General features: G+C 44.5%; 2 protein-coding genes across 2 annotated transcripts in view; both read left to right on the forward strand.

Annotated features, from left to right (window-relative positions):
• The window catches only part of LOC308130136 (phosphatidylinositol 4,5-bisphosphate 3-kinase catalytic subunit gamma isoform), a gene marked incomplete at both ends in the record, with an annotated part of 64,453 nt that extends 56,786 nt beyond the window's left edge, over positions 1 to 7,667 (forward strand). The window contains 6 exons of the mRNA XM_080496336.1: positions 298 to 441; positions 532 to 622; positions 1,130 to 1,260; positions 5,875 to 5,986; positions 6,128 to 6,285; positions 7,410 to 7,667. Of these exons, the coding sequence (XP_080352462.1) occupies positions 298 to 441; positions 532 to 622; positions 1,130 to 1,260; positions 5,875 to 5,986; positions 6,128 to 6,285; positions 7,410 to 7,667 (894 nt within the window). The remainder of the gene's footprint in view (positions 1 to 297; positions 442 to 531; positions 623 to 1,129; positions 1,261 to 5,874; positions 5,987 to 6,127; positions 6,286 to 7,409) is intronic.
• A 5,418-nt stretch (positions 7,668 to 13,085) lies between these two features.
• Positions 13,086 to 21,904, forward strand: part of lamb2l (laminin, beta 2-like) — a gene marked incomplete at both ends in the record, with an annotated part of 116,231 nt that continues 107,412 nt past the window's right edge. Inside the window, one exon of the mRNA XM_080496337.1 lies at positions 13,086 to 13,104. Coding sequence (XP_080352463.1) covers positions 13,086 to 13,104 — 19 coding nt within the window. The remainder of the gene's footprint in view (positions 13,105 to 21,904) is intronic.

Consider the following 21,904-nt stretch of genomic DNA (forward strand, 5'->3'; position numbering starts at 1 on the left):
GTAAGGATCCATAAGGTGCTGTAATAAATAGGATACAGGAATCTGACGAGTTAAATCAACTTTACCAAATGATTCATGGGGAGAATAATACACACAGAATTTATATTCGAACCAAATTTTTGAGTGGGCTTGGATATGGCCGTGTGTACTTTACACTATTATGATAAAGCATTAATTGTATTATGTACTGGAAGGCAAAGGAGATTAAATAACCAAAGCAATCTCCATAAACTGAAGGAAGCTGATTTCAGGACTTCAAACACATAAATCAACTGACCTTGTGTTTGTGTTTCAAAGCTGGAAAAATGCAAGGTTATGAACTCTAAGAAGAAACCTCTGTGGCTGGAGTTTGATCCCATGCCATCGCCATCTTCTGTTACACCTGTGGGAATCATCTTCAAACAAGGAGACGACCTCAGACAGGACATGCTCATCATTCAGGTTACACACATCCTCTCTGCTTTAGTTATTCAGGCAGATTTTAACATTTATGTGGACGAAGTAGCATTAAGTATGCATTTTCCCTTTTAGACTCTGGTGTTGATGGATTCCATTTGGCAGGATAAATCTCTGGACCTTAACCTGATCCCTTATGGCTGCATCTCCACAGGACACAATATAGGTATGAACATCTTTGCCTATAATTAGGTGTCTCATCACCAAGGTATCGCTTGGTAATTCCAAGTCTTTCTGAAGCTCTCTACTGGTGATCATTGACTCTTGGACACCTGTTGGTCTAACCCCTTTTTAAATTTTGAATGGATTTAAGCAGGCTGCATGTTCCACAGTTCTGCTAACAACCAGCTGTGCCTTGCATGGCAGCTGCCTCCATTGGTGTGTGACTGTGTTTGTGGTGAATGTGATTAACAGCACTTTGGGGGCAACAAAAGTAGTAGAAGAGCACAATTTAAATGAAATCCATTTACCAGCAATTAATAATAATACAATTGACAAACTGCTTGAGTTAATAGGGTTAGGGTTAGGTCATGTCGTACTTCTAGGAACTGGTTGTGTCTTTGTGAAGCTTCAGGCTCACCCATAAGCCAGTTTTGCCACTTTTGTTGTGGCTTTGCTGTCTTGGTTTTTGTTTGAAATTGGTTTTTTTTTTAATTGAATCTCCCTTCATCAGGTATGATAGAAATTGTGAGGGAAGCAGTGACCATCGCTGCAGTGCAGAGGAACCACGGAGGAACCATTGGAGCTTTCAGAAATGATGCTCTCTTTGAGTGGCTCAAGTCCAAGTGTCCTCTCCAGGAAATTGTGAGTAGGGAGCTACCGTACTTTCCGGATTATTGAGCGCACCTACATAAACTTAATAAAGCCCTGTTTCCGCCGCAAGTGCAGGAATGGACAGCTATAGTCCGTTATGGTTTCCACCGCAAGAATTTGTGATTTTCCGGAAACATCCGCTCCAAAGGCGGTTGCTTTTCCGCTACCTGGGACGATGGAGCGGATCTGAGCTTGAGGAGCCGTCTGCTGATTTGTCAGTGATTTACTACACGCCCTCAATATTTTATTATGTCAGCTGTATGCGTCCTTTGCTGTTAAAGTGGTCAGCTTTGCACTGATTGGTTTTTTCTTTTCTTTACTTTGCTGCTCAACTTTCGTGTTGGTTGTGAAAGAGTGGACGTGAGGCAGGGCGAGACCGGAGCTCGGGACTTTGCATCGCGTTTACAGTCGCGCTACGATGCGCCGCGCCGGGGTCTGTCTTTGCATTGCATCCAAGCATTGTGTTTGCAGCATCATGTCCGCGTTGCCGGTCGCACCGCCAGTTGCGCTCTGGTCCATCTTTGCTTCGCGTCTGCGCTTCCTGCTCAGGCGCGGAGGTTGGGGCAGCTCTCCGTCACTTTTCTGGTTGGGCAGAAGGTGGACAGGTGATATGTGGCTGCCCCGGCACCCACGCCTGGGCGGAAGGTGCGGTGCAGAGTCGGACCCGACGGTCTGCTCAGCTACCGTGTCCTGGCACGGCACACCGGCTCGGCACTCACCCGAGTGCGCCCCGACCGAGCTTCACTCTCTCGGGACCAACACAGAAGTTTCAGCTGCAGCTCTGTGGCTGTAAAAAATAAAAGTTAACAAAACAACTAGTGCAAAGTGGAGGATGTAAATAACAACAACAGAGGATTCATAAGGTCCAGATCTGCAGCCTGGCTGAGACGACTGTTGTAACGTCACATTTGGCTCCGGTTACGCTTTGCCATCCCTGCACTTTTTGTGTGGTGGAAACACGCCATAATACACTAAAAATGATGACAAAGGTAAAAGTATTAAGAATTTGTTGCAATAAGTAGCTCACATACTCAAACTGTATCAGAATTTTACATGGTGTTAAATGCCAAGGAGAAGATGATGATGGCCTCTCAGGAACTATTTGAGTCTGTTACCTCAGAAGAAAAGGGCTTGCTTCACACCTGAATGTTAGGCTTAATATTTGAACCTCGGTTTGTCGTGGTGGGTTTGATGTAGTGAGCAAGATGACAAAGATGTACCACCAAAAAGAATGACCTCTGTCAACTCATGACACTGTCCAGCCTTAAAATGTCTTTTAAGCCTGAACAGTGTTAATCCTGAGTTATGGTTGGTCAGAAGTGTGAAATGACCTAATTTATAAAACCTTGAGGAGGATTCCTACTAGAAATGTACATGCACCCAAAAGCTGAAAATAGCGTGCGCCCAACAAAACTCAATAATCAATAAAACCGTGCATACAGTATGCACATCTGTAAGCATTTTCCTTTCATAAATCACAATCCACCTGGAAGGTTGACAGTTCATCTGCCGCCCACTTTCTATCATAAATGGTCAATGCAAAGTGCCTCATCCATATTTTTTTCATCTCATTCAGCCTGTTGATCGCTAATCCTGACAGAAAAGACGAGGAAAAGGAATTTTAATGCATTGGTTTTATATAGTGCTTTCCTAGACACTCAAAGACGCTTCACATTGCATTATTCATTTATTCCATACTGGATGCTGGTAAAGTACGTCTGTAGCCACAGCTGCCCTGGGGCAGACTGACGGAAGTGAGGCTGCCATTTTGCACCATTGGCCCCTCTGACCACCACCAACCACTCACTCTCACAGGCAGTTCCGGGCTCAGTGTCTTGCCCAAGGACACTTCGGCAGGCAGAGATGGGATCAAACCTGTAACCTTCCGATTGGGAGACAACCGCTCTACCAACCGAGCCACACTGCCCAATTTTAGGGAAAGAGAAATAGCCATGGAGGAGGTGGAGGTCAGGAGAATATATTATTCTGTGTCTTATTTAGTGTATTATTTACTGGAATCACAAATAAAATAAAAATGAGTGATTGGCAGAACGTCATCACTGCTGTAAAGAGTGTGAGAGTCATAGAGAGGTCATGACTGCGGAGGTGCAGAAGAAGAATCTGATCTGAAGGTGGAGGCCAGAGGAGGGTGACATCATGAGGGCCAGAGGAGAGTGATATGGAAGAGAGTGACATCATGGGGGCCAGAAGAGAGTGACATCATGGGGGCCAGAAGAGAGTGATATGGAAGAGAGTGACATCATGGGGGCCAGAAGAGAGTGACATCATGGGGGCCAGAAGAGAGTGATATGGAAGAGAGTGACATCATGGGGGCCAGAAGAGAGTGACAACATGAGGGCCAGAAGAGAGTGATATGGAAGAGAGTGACATCATGGGGGCCAGAAGAGAGTGACAACATGAGGGCCAGAAGAGAGTGATATGGAAGAGAGTGACATCATGGGGGCCAGAAGAGAGTGACAACATGAGGGCCAGAAGAGAGTGATATGGAAGAGAGTGACATCATGGGGGCCAGAAGAGAGTGACAACATGAGGGCCAGAAGAGAGTGACATCATGGGGGCTAGAAGAGAGTGATATGGAAGAGAGTGACATCATGGGGGCCAGAAGAGAGTGACATCATGGGGGCCAGAAGAGAGTGACAACATGAGGGCCAGAAGAGAGTGATATGGAAGAGAGTGACATCATGGGGGCCAGAAGAGAGTGACATCATGAGGGCCAGAGGAGAGTGATATGGAAGAGAGTGACATCATGGGGGCCAGAAGAGAGTGACAACATGAGGGCCAGAAGAGAGTGATATGGAAGAGAGTGACATCATGGGGGCCAGAAGAGAGTGACAACATGAGGGCCAGAAGAGAGTGATATGGAAGAGAGTGACATCATGGGGGCCAGAAGAGAGTGACAACATGAGGGCCAGAAGAGAGTGATATGGAAGAGAGTGACAACATGAGGGCCAGAAGAGAATGATATGGAAGAGAGTGACATCATGGGGGCCAGAAGAGAGTGACAACATGAGGGCCAGAAGAGAGTGATATGGAAGAGAGTGACATCATGGGGGCCAGAAGAGAGTGATATGGAAGAGAGTGACATCATGGGGGCCAGAAGAGAGTGATATGGAAGAGAGTGACATCATGGGGGCCAGAAGAGAGTGATATCATGAGGGCCAGAGGAGAGTGATATGGAAGAGAGTGACATCATGGGGGCCAGAAGAGAGTGACAACATGAGGGCCAGAAGAGAGTGATATGGAAGAGAGTGACATCATGGGGGCAGCACCTGAGCACACTGCAGGGTGAAAAAACAGCCTCCATTGTTGTGACGGCCAGCGTGTGTCACAGTGTCAGAGAGGGAAGAAGACATTTTGGTGGAGACCACAGCAGACCGATAAAGTTCAGTTTTATCCGTTTATTAAATGTATGAATTAGATATTTGAACAAGGACTTGTTAAAAGGCTCAGTGGACTTTGTGTTTTATCCTGTCACTCGAGAGTTGGAGGCGAAGGGTGGAGGAGGAGGTCATTATCGATGGCATTACCAGGCTGGTTTTATGCCAAAAAGTGAACGGTTTTTATCAGGATTTACAGCTGTAATGTAAAAATACACTAAACTGTGTCACATATCACGTATGCATAAATATAAAATAAGCAATATAAAATCAAAATGTCTTTATTTTACGTGTAACCCATTAGTAAATCATCTCAATTTCAATTTTTTTTGCATGACACTTTCCCAGAGACTCACTTTCTTACCATGTTCATACGGTTTAGTATATTTGTACGTTATTGCTGTAAATACTAATAAAAGTAGCTGGAACCAAACAGACGTCCCCAGAGACAGCCAGTCAGCGTTGCTCCGACACTACATTTTACATACGGCTGTCACCGATCTATTTATGCGTTTACTGTGAAATCAGGCTGATTGTTACACACTTTGTCACAATAGATAATCCATCAGTTCCATCCACAGCTCTGTATCAGTTGAAGATGAATGTTTGACATATGAACATGGTGCTGCTGATTCAGTAGCAATGTTCCACTAAAGAAACATCTATACCACTGCAGCTTGGCTGTTTATGATCACATGGATTAATAAGTTTGATTTTTGAAGATAATAAATGCATGAGATGAAACTGGCTTCAATTCTCCACCTCACAATCAGCACCACCAGGTTCCCAGTCTCCAAAATGTGCTGCGCAAGATTCAAATTTTGCTTACCGGTATTCACGTTCTCTCACAAAGTTAATTTTTTTAGATCACAAACTTTGCGTGGGAAGTGGTGTACACATCTTTCAGGACCTGTTTTGTGCTTCAGCAACCTTGATAAAGGAGGTCAAGATGATTAGAACTCCAATCCAAAAGAGCCAAAGACTGCTATTAAAGCAAAGTGAGATTCATTACACCCCAGCTGGTCCAGTGACCGATCGCCTGCACTGATGCAGGAATTCATGAACCAGAAGGAACTTTGTGCAGGACTTAAAAAATATTCCCAGAAGTTTCAATTTATGTGTAATAAATCTAAAGTACATGGAAATCTTGCTGTAGTGTAGATAATCTAGTATCAACATGTTGGCTTTACATTTCTTGTGACTACAGCACTTCAAGACTGTGGAGCGGTTCATGAAGTCGTGTGCTGGTTACTGTGTCGCTACTTACATCCTGGGAGTCGGAGATCGGCACAATGACAACATCATGATCACAGACCAGGGTGTGTTCCACAGATCCTTTAGTTTGTTCTCACTTTTCATCAAACTTAACTCACGACAAGAACTGAAGGAATCACTCCACCATGAATGTATGATGAGATATTTTCATTGCGGATGTAATCAGTGTTTCCCTAACTTTGCAGGAAACCTGTTTCACATTGACTTTGGGCACATCCTGGGCAATAAGAAGTATTTCCTTGGTGTGAGCAGAGAGCGGGTACCCTTTGTCCTCACGCCTGACTTTCTGTATCTCATGGGCAGAGTCAAAGGTCGTAACAGCCTGTACTTTCAACGATTCCAGGTAGGAAAGACCTTCTGTGATATAATTTCTCTGTGTAAAACTGGTGACGATACCACTACAGTTTCAGTCATGACAAAAATACAATCTTGATGTTTGATTTGCTCAAGGGTAGAACACAGACTTTAAGCATTAAGAGCCACTGGTAATGGTGGCCGCATGGTGGCACAGTGCTTCACCACATCATTTCTCCTACAGTAGTTGTTGTTGTGATCACGTGGGCTCTGCATGCTGGATCAGAGACATTCTATTGGCTGAAGCTGGGTGCTCTTCTTTAGCATTTATGGCAGCGGCACCAACGTTAAGGTGCATTTCCGCCCTGTGGTGGACTGGCGACCCATCCAGGTGCATCCTGCTCTCACTTATAGTAGGCTGGGATTGGCAGCAGCACCCTGTCACCCCACACAGGACAAAGCGATATAAAAGATGGATGACTGGATATCCAGGTGAACAAGCTAACTGAGCTGGCATCTCTCTCCGTCAATAACATCTCTTTCCACCACAGGGCAAACACACCTTGACAGACAACCACACACTCACATTCACACGAGGGACAATTTAGAGTCACCAATTAAGGTATATGCATATTTTAAGACTGTAGGACGAAATCCATCCAAACACCGGGAGAACATGCTAACTCCACACACACTTTGAACCTTCTCGCTAGGGTTGTCCCTATCCAATATTGATATCAGATATCGGCTCAATATCATCCAAAAAAAGGATGCACCTGCTCTCATCCAGCTGCAGGGTGCTGCAGCTGGGATTGGCTGCAGCACCCTGTCACCCTACACAGGACAAAGTGATATTAAAGATGGATGACTGAATATCCAGGTATACAAGCCAACTGAGCTGGCATCTCTCTCCATCAATAACGTTTTGTTGAGGTATACTTGATACTCACTGTGGGAATCTGGTAACCGAGGACAGTCAACTGAATACCGTATTAAGTTGCGAGCACTCTATACATTATCATAGATGCCCCGCAGTGTAGTGCCCAGTCCAGAGGGGATGATGGTACTGAACGCTGACCTGAAGTCCACAAACACCATTCACACATAATTCCCCTTTGTGCCGATGGGCAGTCAATCATTTCTTTCTTTGTCTTTTTTGTACATTCATGACAGGACACTTGCATTCAAGCGTACCTTTCGCTGCGCTCCCACTCCCATTTGCTGATCACCCTCTTCTCCCTCATGCTGCTCACTGGCATCCCTGAGCTGAGCGCCCCGGAAGACATGCGCTACCTGCGACAGGCGCTGCAGGAGGGACAAACCGAAGAAGAAGCCAAGCAGGACTTTCTGAGGCAGATTGCTCACTGTGAGAAACAGGGTTGGACTGTGCAGGCCAACTTCTGGTTCCACATGTTAGCAACTAACAAGTAGCGGTATGAGCTGCCCGTGTGAACTCAACATCCACAGCTTGTGTTTTATTCTGTTTAATGTCCAGGGCTTTTTGTAAAGATTAGTGACTTTCCCCCTTTGACTTAACATATCACTGAATGTAGAAAATATGTTTTCTAGCCTGAGGGAGAAAAATTCAATTGGGAATCAGTTCAAGTGTACATTGAAGAAGTTAATCCTGAAATAAAGTCGTCTCTGTGGATATAACAAGCTTAAATTGAAAGTGCGGTATTGGAGAAACCTCCACGGGTTTTTGCAGTGTTCACTTCAGTGTCTTTTTTTAAACCTCTGAATAAGAACACAGTTTGGAAGCAGGATTTGCCACGTTGTTGTATGCAGTGTGTTTCCTCAGTGTCACCCTTTGCATTAGAGCATGGAAGTAAATTGTATTCTTCTGAGGTGAATAAATTCTAAAATCTCAGTGAATTGAAATTGAGTTTGTTTGTGATGATCAAAATGAAAGGTTTGAATATGCTTTAGGTCTTTCCAATCTGTGAACCAGTTGTTCTTTAGTTTTTCAATCAACTATCAAACTGCTGAGTCTCACAAAGGCCCTCAATGTTTTGTACTTCTTAATAAGATAACTTTGTGTTATTTTCCGGTTTGATTTGAATTTAGAAGTTTACAGTGAGCATTGAAGAGTGAATAATATGCAATGTTTTGATTAACTGTATTATGTTTAATCTTCCTGAAAGTTTTTTCCATACTGAATTTTTCATCATTTTATTTGGCCTGAATATGAAAGGCAGAGGGATTTTAGGTCTAAACTTTTTTAGATCTGTTTTTGTTCTGTGTGAATAAATAAAAAGAATGTCATTTACGATTGAAAAAAATTAATCGAATAGTTTCGTAATGTTTTTTCCAATTTCTGACGTTGTTGGAGATTTAGCAGGTATTCTCTCTTCCATCTTTGGTATTGGCCAAGAATTGCACTCTTTTCCACCTTTTGTTCAGGTAGAGATCTTCCTTACAGAACTCTCCAGGAGGTGGCAGAATGATTTCATGATTAAGGTGTGGTTGGAGGTGGAGGGATTTATTACCTCATAAGGTTCACGAGGTGCCATTTATGTGACATTTGGCAGTTTGGCTATCGATAATGATTAATAATTCTCAAAGATAGTTAGTAATTGTGTTATTAAAAATGTTAACTTGATCTGTATCAGATACCTCAGAGCACCACCTGTCTTAACAGGAAATTATAGCCAATTCAGTTATATCAATCTCATAAGACATACTAAACAGTTAATCAGGAATTGTAATTAATAGTTACATTAATTACAATTACCAGAATTATTCAAGCTTTACCAAGTAATCCTTCAAGCTTTACTTGAAGGATTTTGGAGTTCTTGACACAGAAGAGGTCGACATTTCATTCACCTTTGTGCTCATTAATAAAACAGCAAGTATGATTCCAAAAACTACATTTACAATGAAAATTAATAAAACACAGATTCTAAATACATATATACAGCTTGGTGTGTGTGTGTGTGTGTGTGTGTGTGTGTGTGTGTGTGTGTGTGTGTGTGTGTGTGTGTGTGTGTGTGTGTGTGTGTGGCGAGAGACAGAGAGAGAGAGAGAGAGAGAGTGAGAGAGAGATGGATGGAGTGTGTGTGATGGAACTACAAAACAAGATGGTGGATCACAAGAAACTACATTCCAATGGAGGTTATCAGAGAGCAGGAGGTCTGTCCTGGGTCTCCACCATGTGCTAGGAGAACAATGGAACATGGGAGCTAGTCTTTAGCATTTTCTTCCTGTGTGTCTCTGTTAAAAGACCATTTCTAGAATGAGTTTATGTGAATGCGACTTTGTAAAACGTCAGGAGTCATCAGATGGTGTTCAGTTACGGTGTGATGTTGTCTTTGATGTGATATGTGTAGGATTGTGAGTTAACAAGTTAGTAAAGCAAAGATTAGCATGCAGACCCTGTGTCTGTGGCAGAGCTAACGTTGGTTTACAGGTTGATAACTGCTCCTAATATCATTATCTATAGAACTCAATCACTGTAACAGAATCAACACATCTTCATAAAGTTAAACAGTTCTATCATAGCATCAGGTTTAACTAGTCTCAGCTAATGCCCAGTTGTTGTTACCACTTCCTTGAAGGAGTTCAGTTGTTGTCCTGCTGGAGGGAAGCTGGTGTCTTCTCCTGTAGTTAGCACCTGCTGCAACTGTGGTTGCTGGTTCTGCAGGCTGAGGAGAAGAAGATGAAGTTGAGGATTCAGGAATCTTTCTTTGCAGCCTCCTGGTTGTTCCTTTTGTTCAGACTAAGGAGCTGGTCGCTCAGGTCTGTGATGGTTTTCCTGCTTGTTGAGGAAAACACAAAGAGGTTCTGTGAGGCGTTGTTTCCCCGGTCCTGTCCTGGAGAAATTGGTCGGTTTTCCCTGGTTGATGGGAGATCAGACTCTGGGTGCTGGCCTCTGTATCAGGAGAAGGTCTGACCCTCGTGGTCAGGCCACGAGAGGAGTGGAGGAATGGAGAACTTTGTTTGCAGGCCTCTGGTGTAAGCTGTTCACAGGCTGGGCTACAGCTGAGCTGCTGGGATGCAGCTCCTCCCTGGTTTTCACAGGGGGAAGACTCGGGAGAGACTGGGTGAGGAGTCTGTTCCAAAGGCTTTTGATGAAGGAGGGGGAATTCAAAGGTGTTGAACTCTGGGGCCTCACCCAATTGGTGACTGGCTGAGAGCCAGGGGGAAGTCAGCCTCCTCTGAGCAGAAGGGGGGGGGGGGGGGTACATGCATGTGGCTGCAGTGGCAAAAGGACCCCCCTGCTGGGTGTGACGCTCAGGCAGATTCTTGAGTCAGAATTCACATGTCATGACTATGTATCTTGACAAATGAAGATCTCTTTCCTTAGAAATGAATCAACTTTCTGTGGTCTTGTGAGATCCCAACAGGGCTGAGTGGTTCTGGACCTGTTGGACCATGAAGATGTTCGAGTTAGTGGCCTGCTGTTGATGATAGCCATTGTTTCATAGAGAAATGTTCTTAAAGTGGCAGTGTCGAGCCTGCTTGCCGACTTATCAAGCATGACTGCCAAGATGCTTCTGATTTGGCCCTCCCAAACTCCATCCAGGTGACTCATTGATGGCATATTCATTACGAATTCAAATCCCATTCTCTTTTGACATTCTTGGTCCAATCTTTTGAGTAATTTGAAAAACTCTCATCTTGAAATTTGATTATGAAGATTTCTGCTTCCTTCCCTTCTTCAAGACTCGTTGATTCATTCGTTCTTTGTTGAAAACCTTTGCGTTTTCTTATGAATCGCCTGAGTCTTGTGACCCTTGACCAATCAGAAAATTTTCTGAAGTGGAGGTCTGGAGGGGCGGAGAGGGGCGTGATCCTCTCGTGATCCTCTTCTTCCAAGTGAGTCCGTCTGCCTCAGGTGATCACGGGCCGTCAGACGATTATCCATCTGAACCGCCAGGGCAATGAGGGAGTCCAAGTCATCGGGGAGATCCAACAGGAAGAGCTGGTCGCGAACCGGGCTGGCCAGCCCGTACAGGAAGGTGTCCCACAGTGACGCATCGTTCCAGGCGCAGTCTGCGGAGAGAGTGCGGAACTCAATCGCATAGTCGATCACCGACCTTCTGCCCTGACGCAGCGCTGCCAGCACTCGAGCCGCCTCCTGTCCGCCGGGGCATCAATCGAAGATCTTTTACAGCGCATCTGAAAATTCGTTCACAGCGTCACACAGCCGGGATCGGCGGTTCCATTCAGGTGGTTCAAGCCTCCCTTCTGCCAGACCGGTGGGAGATGATGTCCGCTACCCTCGACCTCTCTGTTGGAAACGTGCCCAACTGCATCTCGAAGTGGAGACCACATTGGACCAGGAAGGGTCGCGAGTCTCCGGAGTCTCCCGAGAAATGCGCTGGGCTTGACAGCGGTGACGGCGGCATCGCGACAGCAGCAGCAGCTGGCGGCACTGATAAGAGAGCCGGCGCCTCCGGGACCAAGAGACAAGTGATGAGCTGCTTTATTTACAATGACTGTACAGACTGACGTGAGATGCAGGTTGCTCCTCAACCTGAGGTGCACAGCAGACCTGGACTCCAGACAGCGAACAGGACGGACGAGACACAGATGACTAACAGATGAACAGAGAACACAGACAGAACATATATAGCCGGCATGGTAATGACAGAAACTGGCTGCAGGTGTGCCTTTTAACGTTTAGATTGCTTGGTGTGCTATAATTACCTTAAACAGGGGAAATGGTAGTGAGAGAGGAGTGAGGAAAAACCACACACCGCTGTGTCGTTCACTTGATGTATTGAATGAGACAGCAGTTCATCCCCCTACCACCACCATGAGGCATTACCAACAAATTGCGGAGCAATCGATCTACTCACACTTCACATAACATAAGCAACAGATCACTGGATTATCAAACTACTCATATGAAGCTCTGCATCTCTTTGTTCGTCCACCTGTTTAACAAGCTGCACATATTAACAATAACCAGTACTGGTACATATTAGCAGTTAATAATAAAATAAAATATTGTGAACAAATAACATTAATAGTGATGAAGTATGAAATATGAGATTAATGACTTTTTTTTCATTTCCGTTCACAAAATAAGCATTCACAGTTGAAAAACAAACTGAACAAGTCTATCAGAAGAGAACAAGAAACAACTAAATGAATTCATATTAATATATTAATTTGTACACACCGTCCATCGCTGCTACAGACCGGATGGTTAAATGAGGTACTCGGATTGGCCTTACCGGGGTCCCCACCAGGATGGCGTTTGGACACCCCTATTCTGGATAGTCGTGTTTGATGGTCTTCTTGGCGCTCAGCCAGGGCCATGACCAACCCCGGCGAGTCCAATCCGAGAACCTCACCCTGATCTCAAGGAAGTAAATGTTGCAAAAAGGTTTCCGGAGGTAAACCTGTGGAGGGATCATTTATGGTTTGACGGGCCTTTCCCTGCCACTTGGGGGTACTGGACCACTGAGGCGTCACCCTGAGGCAACAAACCCTCGAGCCCCGGCCTTGGACCTCAGTCCGCACAGACCAGATGAGCGCTGTGGGCTTGCCCCACTTGCCATCCATCCTCCCCTGTCACGGATTGGGCAACTCCAGGTGGCAGGATCGTACGGCGCTGGTCTCACATTTGACTCCACATCAGGGCCCCACGCTCGGAACCCAAACTGTTACGTGGCTGCAGCGGCCTGGGCCAGGCCACTCCCTCTTCCTGCCCTTCAGGGTACCAAGCCAACCGCCTCCCCTCCAATGTCTCCCACATTTTATATGATGAATTGTTGGTGTCTTGCTCCTGCCATAATTTTGAACAACACTCCTCAGATGTCACTGGAGCTCTGTTTGGTCAGGCCAGACGACTCAGTTTTAAACCCAGTCCTTTATGTAAAACAGCTTCCGAAAAGGATGTTGTCTCTGGCCCCAGGTACATTTTTCCATCTACCAAAAACAAAGTGAGGAGAGAGAGAGAGAGAGAGAGAGAGAGAGAGAGAGAGAGAGAGAGCTCCTTTCCGACCCACGCTGAACAGACCAGCACCCTCTCTGTGTTTACAAGTCATGTGTCCACCCTCCTACTGCTACAATATCATTTAATCTCCACCTATATGTGGGAGTTCAGAGTTTTCAGAACCATGAGTGTGAGTGTGAAGAAGTGAATGACCTTCGTCATTTGTCAATTGTGGCAACACCAGTGAGTTATTTGCTGATTTTCTTTATTCAAAGTTATTGATGTTTTTCCATGCAGGTTGATTTAATTGTCCTCGTTTTCATCTGTTTCGAGGCTGACTACATGAATCTCATCAGATAAATTAGTAATACACAGTCATTCATCAGTGAGTGAGTGAGTGAGTGAGTGAGTGAGTGAGTGAGTGAGTGAGTGAGTGAGGTCTTTTGGAAGTTTGGTATTGTCAGAGCTAGAATCAGATCAACATGCTCTAAATCAAAACAAGTGGGAAATATTGACTTGGCTCATTACATAAACCCCAAGTCACATCAAATACACCCTCAAGAGTCCAGACTAGGAGTCAAGAACAGAGTTTTAGTCTTACACCAGTGGTGGGCCTCCCTGGTCCTCGAGGGCTGCAGTCCTGCATGTTTTCAATGTTTCCCTGCTCAAACACACCTGAGTTCTCATGATGAGGCTCTGCAGAAAGCTTGATAATGTGCCACAAATTGCTGTCACAGCTATGTTGTTGTGAGGACACATTGAAGCCGTGCATAACTGCCCTCAAGGACCAGGGGCCTCATTTATAAACGTTGCGTACGCACAAAAGATTGCGTACGCCACTCTCTACGCAAACCGTGGGATTTATAAAAAGAGAACTTGACGGGAAAATGTGCGGTCCTCCACGCCAACTCTGACCCAGGCGTACGCACATAACTGGGGGAAGGAGAAACTGCGCCACTGATGGCAGAAGAAAGAAACGGGAGAAACTGTGTGAAACTGATGGTGTAAAATAAATAGTTATATGACCTCTCATATATGGACAGTTTATTTGCAAGAAATGGATAGTAAAAAATGTAATTTCTACAATGAATAAACAAACACACTCCCTGGAGTGCACACGGGAAACATATGATTAAGACAATAGTAAGACAACAGTATTATGTTTCCACTGATATGAATGCAGTGTAACATCCTATATCATATAGCCCATATAGCAGTGTTGGGCGCAGACTGGAGCCGGCGCTGTACGTGATGGGTGGCTTCTAGGTACGGAGAATTCATGTGGAAATCCTGAGACTTGCAATGTTGTAGTGGTGTTTAACCCGTTCACGACCTTGCAGGCGACAGTGGAGAACCCTAACCCTCAAGCGGTGGCTGCTCACCCCTTTTCCTCACCCACAAGGCGCAGAGGAGAGGACCTAGAATCTATAGTATTGTGGAGCGCACCATCGGGCTCCTGAAGGGCAGGTGGCGGTGTCCCCAGGGCCGCCCCTGGCCAAGTGGGGGCCCTAAGCAGGATTGTATTTTGGGGCCCCCCTTCCAATAACATAATAATACTAATAATACTAATACTACTACTACTACTACTACTACTAATAATAATAATAATAATAATAATAATACATTTAATTACTAACGAATCAAATGAACAGCCTCTATCAACAGTGGAACAAGAACTTTATAGATCAAAAGTGGAACAATCTTTTTTATTTCAACAACATCCCACCTTCAAGTGAAGCACGAGCCTCTTGTTTGGACTTTTTCTTTCTTTTGCTAGCTCCTGAATCGTATTGACGTTTGGAAGCCGTCTCTCTCTCTCTCTCTCTCTCTCTCTCTCTCTCTCTCTCTCTCTCTCTCTCGCTCTCTCTCTCTCTCTCTCTGTCTCTCTCTCTCTCTCTCTCTCTCTCTCTCTCTCTCGCTCTCTCTCTCTCTCTCTCTGTCTCTCTCTCTCGGATGACTTGGTGACGGTGTTCTACGCGCCTCTCGGCAAAATGCAGCGCATCATTTGCGCATTTGCAGAGAATGATGATACTTTATTGATCCCGAGGGAAATTCAATTCACTTGCGCAAAATGGGGCCCCCCATGGATCGCGGGGCCCTACGCACAGCGCGTGTTCTGCGTGTAGGGAGGGGCGGGCCTGGGTGTCCCCCTCCACCTCCGTCACCACTCCACTCAGGAGGGATTCCCCGATGACCCCCGCCAGTGTTTCCTCCAGCGGGGTGAGCTCCGGAGGGCCCGTTCCCCCGCCCGGGGCACAGACGCTCTGCCTGTGTGACGCCAGGCGCTTTTTTGTGTCTACTTTGATGTCTGACCACTTTTTTTCATGTCAGCCACACTCCGACCTTCTGAGGCCACAGCATTGACACCATCCGCCACATGCTGCCACTCTAGAGCCTTTTTGGCGTTGGTGACCCCAACACTGACCCTAACCCTAACCCTAACCCAACACTGACCCTAACCCTAACCCAACACTGACCCTAACCCTAACCCAACACTGACCCTAACCCTAACCCTAACCTAACACTGACCCTAACCCTAACCCAACACTGTGTCCACCAAATAATACCGCCTTCCTCTTCTCCACCTCCCCGACCAGAACTTCCACCTCACACTGGATCAAATTGCGTTTCTTGGCTTTTCTTTCTGCTTTCGGCATGCTGTCAGTCGTGAATCAATATTCATGAGAGGCGTTTCTCTGAATATTTAGAGGCCAATATGGGCGTGGTCTGACCCGCACACAGTTGCGCCACATTTAGAGTGGGTTGTGATTTATAAAGGGAAATCGGCGTAGGACGTGCGTGCGCACTGTTTTATAAATCAGGATATTTTTGTGCGTACGCACTTTCTGTGTTTCGTGCGTACGCCAATTTTGACGTCAATCCTACGCACAGTTTTATAAATGAGGCCCCAGGACTGCCCACCCTTGTCTCACACACTGGTCTGCTGCTCCTTCGCATCCGTCACCCTCCAACAACCAAACATTTACGAATACATTTATTTATGTCATGACCGCCACCTCTGGCTTTGCCGAGTGTCAGTATTTTTCCCTTCCCCCTCCATCCTTTCCTTTTCCTAGGTGGGCGTGTGTCGCTGTGGTGTGAGGTGTGGAGGAGTGCACTCACCTCAGGCAGGGCGTGGGCGATCACCAACCAAATCACCTCTCACTTCCTAAAGCTGGCTTCAGATCAAGACTCTGTGCCGGATTGTAAAACTACCAACAGTTAGTTGAATTCTGCTCTGCATTTAACCTGCCTTCCCTTGTTTCAGTTGTGGACCAACCCTGCTGCACCAAGCTCCTGCGCTGTAACTCCGTTCACGGGAACCACTCAACGGCTTCAGTTCAACAGAAGGCTCCTTGATCACCCTCCACCTGCACATAACCACCATCCGTCTGCATCATTACCAACCACGCCATTCAACGTTTCCCCACTTCCCACCAGGCAGTGTGTATGCTTCAGTCTCTCGCTGGGTCCTAGTAGTTTCTGGACATTTAGAAGTAGTTGTTTGTGTGATCGCACTCACAGTTTAGATATCGTGTCTAGTCTTGGAGTACTCTGCTTTAGTTCAGCAGTTAATTTTCTTATCAGTGTGTGTCAGTATTCAGTCATGTCCTCCCTCCTTCCCTTCTCCGTCCACTTACTTATTCACTTGTAATAGTTCTGTTACCTTGTTCATTGGTTTGAGTCCATTGTCACTTAGTTTGTTAATAAAGTACACAGAGAACTCTTGAATACCATGTCTCTGTCCACACCGACGAAGTTGCTTTTTTTTCAACGTAAAGGTCAATATCAGTTTTTGTTTTGTTTTTTTTTTAACTGGGTACATGTAAACGTGGCCTAATGTTCCCATTCCTCGAGAAACTGGTCTCACTCTCAACGTCATGTACTCCAACTGGAAAGAAGTTCTACAGGTACATCTCAAAAAATTAGAATATCATGAAAATAAGAAATAAAGACTTGAAATATTTCACTGTGTCATGAGCCTATATCATATATGGGTTTGACTTTCTGAAATGAGTGACAAAAAAATATTGAACATTTTCATGATATTCTAATTTTTTGAGATGTCCCTGTACTTGTCAAAGTGTATCCTCCCCAAGGTACCCTCTGAATTTTTATCTGAATTCTCAGACTTTCTCTCCAATTTAGTCCTGAGTTCAGACAGTAAAGTGGGTGACTAACAGTCTTGTAGATGTTGACAATGAGCCTCACCTTACATTTCATTAATGACTTGGCACAATTGGATTTTCACAGAAGGTGAATGAACCCACTAATCATTCTAATCACTCCTGATCTGATCCTCACTGATAGTATTCACATTGATAAATGAGCAGTTTTCCCCCACTACCCTGTTAACACTTCCTGATATCATTTGAATTTACATTAACTGGCTTTACAGTACCTGTGAAGGATTTTAAATATGGCTATCAAATAGTCCTGTGATCAAATTAAGGAAATGATCCAATATGGTTTAATATTCATTCTAAATGTTGTACTGTTTTGTTCATTGTATGTATGTTTTCAAATAAATTGCAACTGTGTAAATGTCTGACTTTCCTCCACATCCCACCAGAGGGAGCTCGCGTGCCTCTAGTGACGTGTGTGCCACAGTTTGAGGACCACATCGGGAGCGTTCTGTTTCATTCAATTTTAGAATACTTAGTAGCTTTTTGGCATTATGATTACTATATTGAGAAAAAAAGGTAGTTCTCAGCCACATTGTCCAGAATGTTTGATATATTAGAAGTGGAATACGATGGAAGTAACTCTAATCATACAAATCAAAATGCTTCCAGTCACAATACAAAAACAAGAAGGCCGTTGCTCGGCTAATCCCCCGCCGGAGGGCTTTATATTTTCTCACAAAGTCAGCTCTAAGGCAGCACACTTGGTACACTAGAGGGTGTTCCATGGGTCCTAGTAGATAATTATGTAGAATCTGAAAGGTCTTCTTCATAAGCTATGTCAAAATACGTCTCCAGAGCCCAAAAGGTGTTTTTATGCACTTAGTGACCCTGTGACCTGATATGCAAATTAGGTCATGGTCACCATGGTGCCCTTTCTCCCCAGGTGGAGTGTCCATGTGTGAAGTTTGGTGACTGTGGGCCCAGGAACTGCTGAGAAATGAGGAGAAATGTTTATATGAAAATACATGTATTGTGCAACCATGACGAGCAAACTTCAGACCCTACCGATCTTCAAGGTCAAGGTCAGGTCACTTGGTGTACTGGAGGTTATCCCTGGAGTGTGTATCATGTGTGTATAACATTTCAGAGCCCTAGCTCAAAAACCTAGGCCTCCAGAGCCCAAAATGTGTTTTTAAGCACTTCGTGACCCTGTGACCTACTTAATATGCAAATTAGGTCAAGGTCACCATAGTATCCCTTCCCCCTCTGAGATGTATCCACATGTGAAGTTTGGTCACTGTGGGCCCAGGGGTTGACGAGATATAGGTAGAAACGTTCGAACGGACGGACGTACGGACGTACGGAGACTGTTTCAAGATCCCCCTTCGGGGCCTATCGGTTACGGCGGGGGATAATTAAAGCTGCAAGCAGAGTAAGTGAGTAACGTTTATTTATATAGCACTTTTCACAGTCAAAAAGCCACAAAGTGCTTCACAACACAGTTAAAAAAAAAAAGAAGAGAAAAAACATCAAAGTGCACACAAACTAAAAGGCCAAGACAACACAAAATCACAACAGCCAAATGTTGCTAATTTAAAAAGCCTGAACAAATAAATGAGTGTTGAGTTTGCTTTTGAAGGTGTTAACAGAGGCAACTGAGCGCAGGGAGGGTTGGAATATCATTCCAAAGCCTAGGAGCAACAGCCTGGAAGGATCTGTCGACTCTCATAAGAAAATGAGGAACCTTCAGTAGATTCTGATCCACACACCTCAGAGCCTGCGCAGCGGTGTAAGGCTGAATCAGATCACAGATATAACGGGTTGAAAAGGTCTTCGCACGTTGGACTGTGGTGCATTTTGAGGTTTGGTGCACATCAGAGTGAGATGGAAATGTGGGCTATACCTATTACATATTACAAGTGTCAAAAAGGTCCAATTCTGTGGCTTACACAGCACTCAACAGTGGGTTGCACAAATAATAATGTAATAATAATGTAATAATAAATAGGAATGCACCAATACCACTTTTTTTCCAAAACGAGTAGTGTATGAGTACTTGCATTTGAGTACTCACCCATACCGATGCTGAGTACCGAAGCCAATACACACATTACATTTTTTCCACAGATGTGAATAACATTCCTACATTGTGATTGTCACGGAGAGCAGACAGGACCCAAGTGCAGGACTCTGTTGGCAGGCTGAGTTCAATCAAGTCTTTTATTGGCGATGGCTATACAGACAATAGCGTTGCAGGTCGCTCTGAGGAGCACAGCAGACATGAAGTCTGAAACACTGGACCGGACGGACAAGACATTGATGACAAACAAACCAACAATGAACAAACACAGACAGGACATATATAGGGCAGGGTGATTACAGAAAGTGGCCACAGGTGTGGTGCTGGACAGCCCAGACCTATGGCCCGCCCACTCTTAAAGGAGACCTCAGCCTACCTCCTGACAGTGACGTACTGACATTCAAAATGAGTTATTTCAGTCCACTGTTTTAGTCAGCGAGCCTCAAACAATCATTTCGATGGGAAATTTTCCAAAAAGACGGCCGAAAAAATTGCGCTGTGCACTCCTAATGGCCCGTTTGTGATGTGCGCACCTCAATACTTAAAAGAAATGAAACATAAAAACAAATGTACAACATGATCTTTCCAGTTGCCAACAGGTGGCGCTAAATCTGTGAATCAATATTGACATATGGATTTGATGGGGGGGGGGGGGTTGATCAAGTTTGAGAAGTTTTGTGCCCACTGTAGCAAGCAGAGCATTTACACATCACTTCCTATTTCATGGTGAACCATCAGATGGCCATGGCCATGGGTCATGGCCACCCCCTTTGACTTTTACAGACGAACCTTGATACCCTTTTTATTGGGGAGGACTGTTGTATATACATAGGTACAATTTGAGACCTCCTGGATTTACCCTGTCGACATTCAAGACGGGAATTTCACAGCTAACTCCAAATAGCGAACTTCCTGTTGGGTTTAGAGTATGGGTGTCATGACATTTTTGTGTGTCTTGATGTTCGTCATATCCCTACCAGTCCAACAGATGATATCACAAAGTTTGAGGCCATGGTATATGAAAATATAATCCTATGACTGTGCGCTATGACTGTGAAGCGACATTAATCTATGGATGTGTTCAGGACAGCACTGTGATGACACACGTGAAGTTTGAACTACATCCCTCATCAAAGTGTCTGCCTGTTTTCAAGGCATTATCATCCAGCAGCTTGCAAAAGTGTTCAATAACTCTTGAAATTTTCCACATTTTGTCACATTACAATCGCAGTGTAAATGTGTTTTATCAGGATGTTGTGTGAGAAACCAATGCAACATGACATGATTGTGAAGTGGGAGGAAAATGATACATGTGGAGGAAGAAATGACAAAGTAGTGGTGAATGAATAAAATATTTGTAGCTGCCAGGGTTACTTTAACATGATTGTTTTACATGCAACGATTATAAGCTGGTAATCCTAACACACCTCCAAGACCATTCAACAAACTGCCAGCGAACATAAGGACCTTTTGAAATATGAACCAGGAAGGCAGCAAGAAAAACATGGATTCATGCTTCAAATATAAATTACTTTTAACGTTACATCAAGACATAAAAGCAGCTCCTCAACAAAAATAACTTCAACATTAAATGAAGCAGCAAAAAAAAAAAAAAGAAGAAGTTGTAAACTACACGTTACAAAAGTAAAAAAGAAAACAGCAAAAATCATGGCTCGGACGAATAAATCTAAATATCTCCTTGATAAGAAAGTTTGATGCCATAGTATGTACAATACAGGAAAAAAAGCAATAAGAAGTCTCCATTTAACTTTTAATCACGAACAATCAAATCCCTATTTCTCCAACCAAGCACGTAAACATTGAAGGACCTGATACAATTCAAAACAAATCAACTTAAAGTAAAACTAAATCTTTTTCCACAAAATATCCAAAAGACGTTTTGTATAAGAAAGGGGAAGTACAACCTGAGAGAGAAAAAATGGACCTTAAAAAAACAGTACTCCAGAACAAGCCTAAAAAGCATGCATTATAAAGATGGGATGAAACGTTTCCCTGGTGGAAAAACGGATAACTGTCCCCTCCAGCGCACAAACATCAGGACTGGTTTCTGTTTATTGGCCCTTTACAGTCCTTAAAGAAGCATTCAACAGTTAATCTGATGATAAAATAGAAGAAATAAAAGTGTTAACATTACATTCAGTGTGACGGAGCAACGGCGTCAGTGATGGGACAGCGACACACATTCACACACACACACACATGCACGCGCTCACACACACCCTGCGTCGCGCAGGCTGCACACAAACATACCACACCCATAGGAGGGGTTTACCATTTAAAAGCAGGGTGTGAAGCGATGGAAGTGGAGTCTGTCCCTGGAGGTGGTGGAAGCAACCGGCCTGGTAAAGGAAATTTGCTGGAACTGAGCAGCTGAAAGGCGAGCTGGGATCTTCTTCTCTCTGGCTATAAAATATGTTTTTACACTGTTAATATATTTTTTCTCACTGTAAACACTGAGCACCGGCACTGTTTTGGGGGAAATTAATACAAAGTCAACTTGCCATATGGATTGTGGTGGTTATTATTTTGGACAAAACGAGCAGATTATGGC

The sequence above is a fragment of the Blennius ocellaris genome (assembly GCF_963422515.1).
Source record: "Blennius ocellaris genome assembly, chromosome: 5".
NCBI lineage: Eukaryota > Metazoa > Chordata > Actinopteri > Blenniiformes > Blenniidae > Blennius > Blennius ocellaris.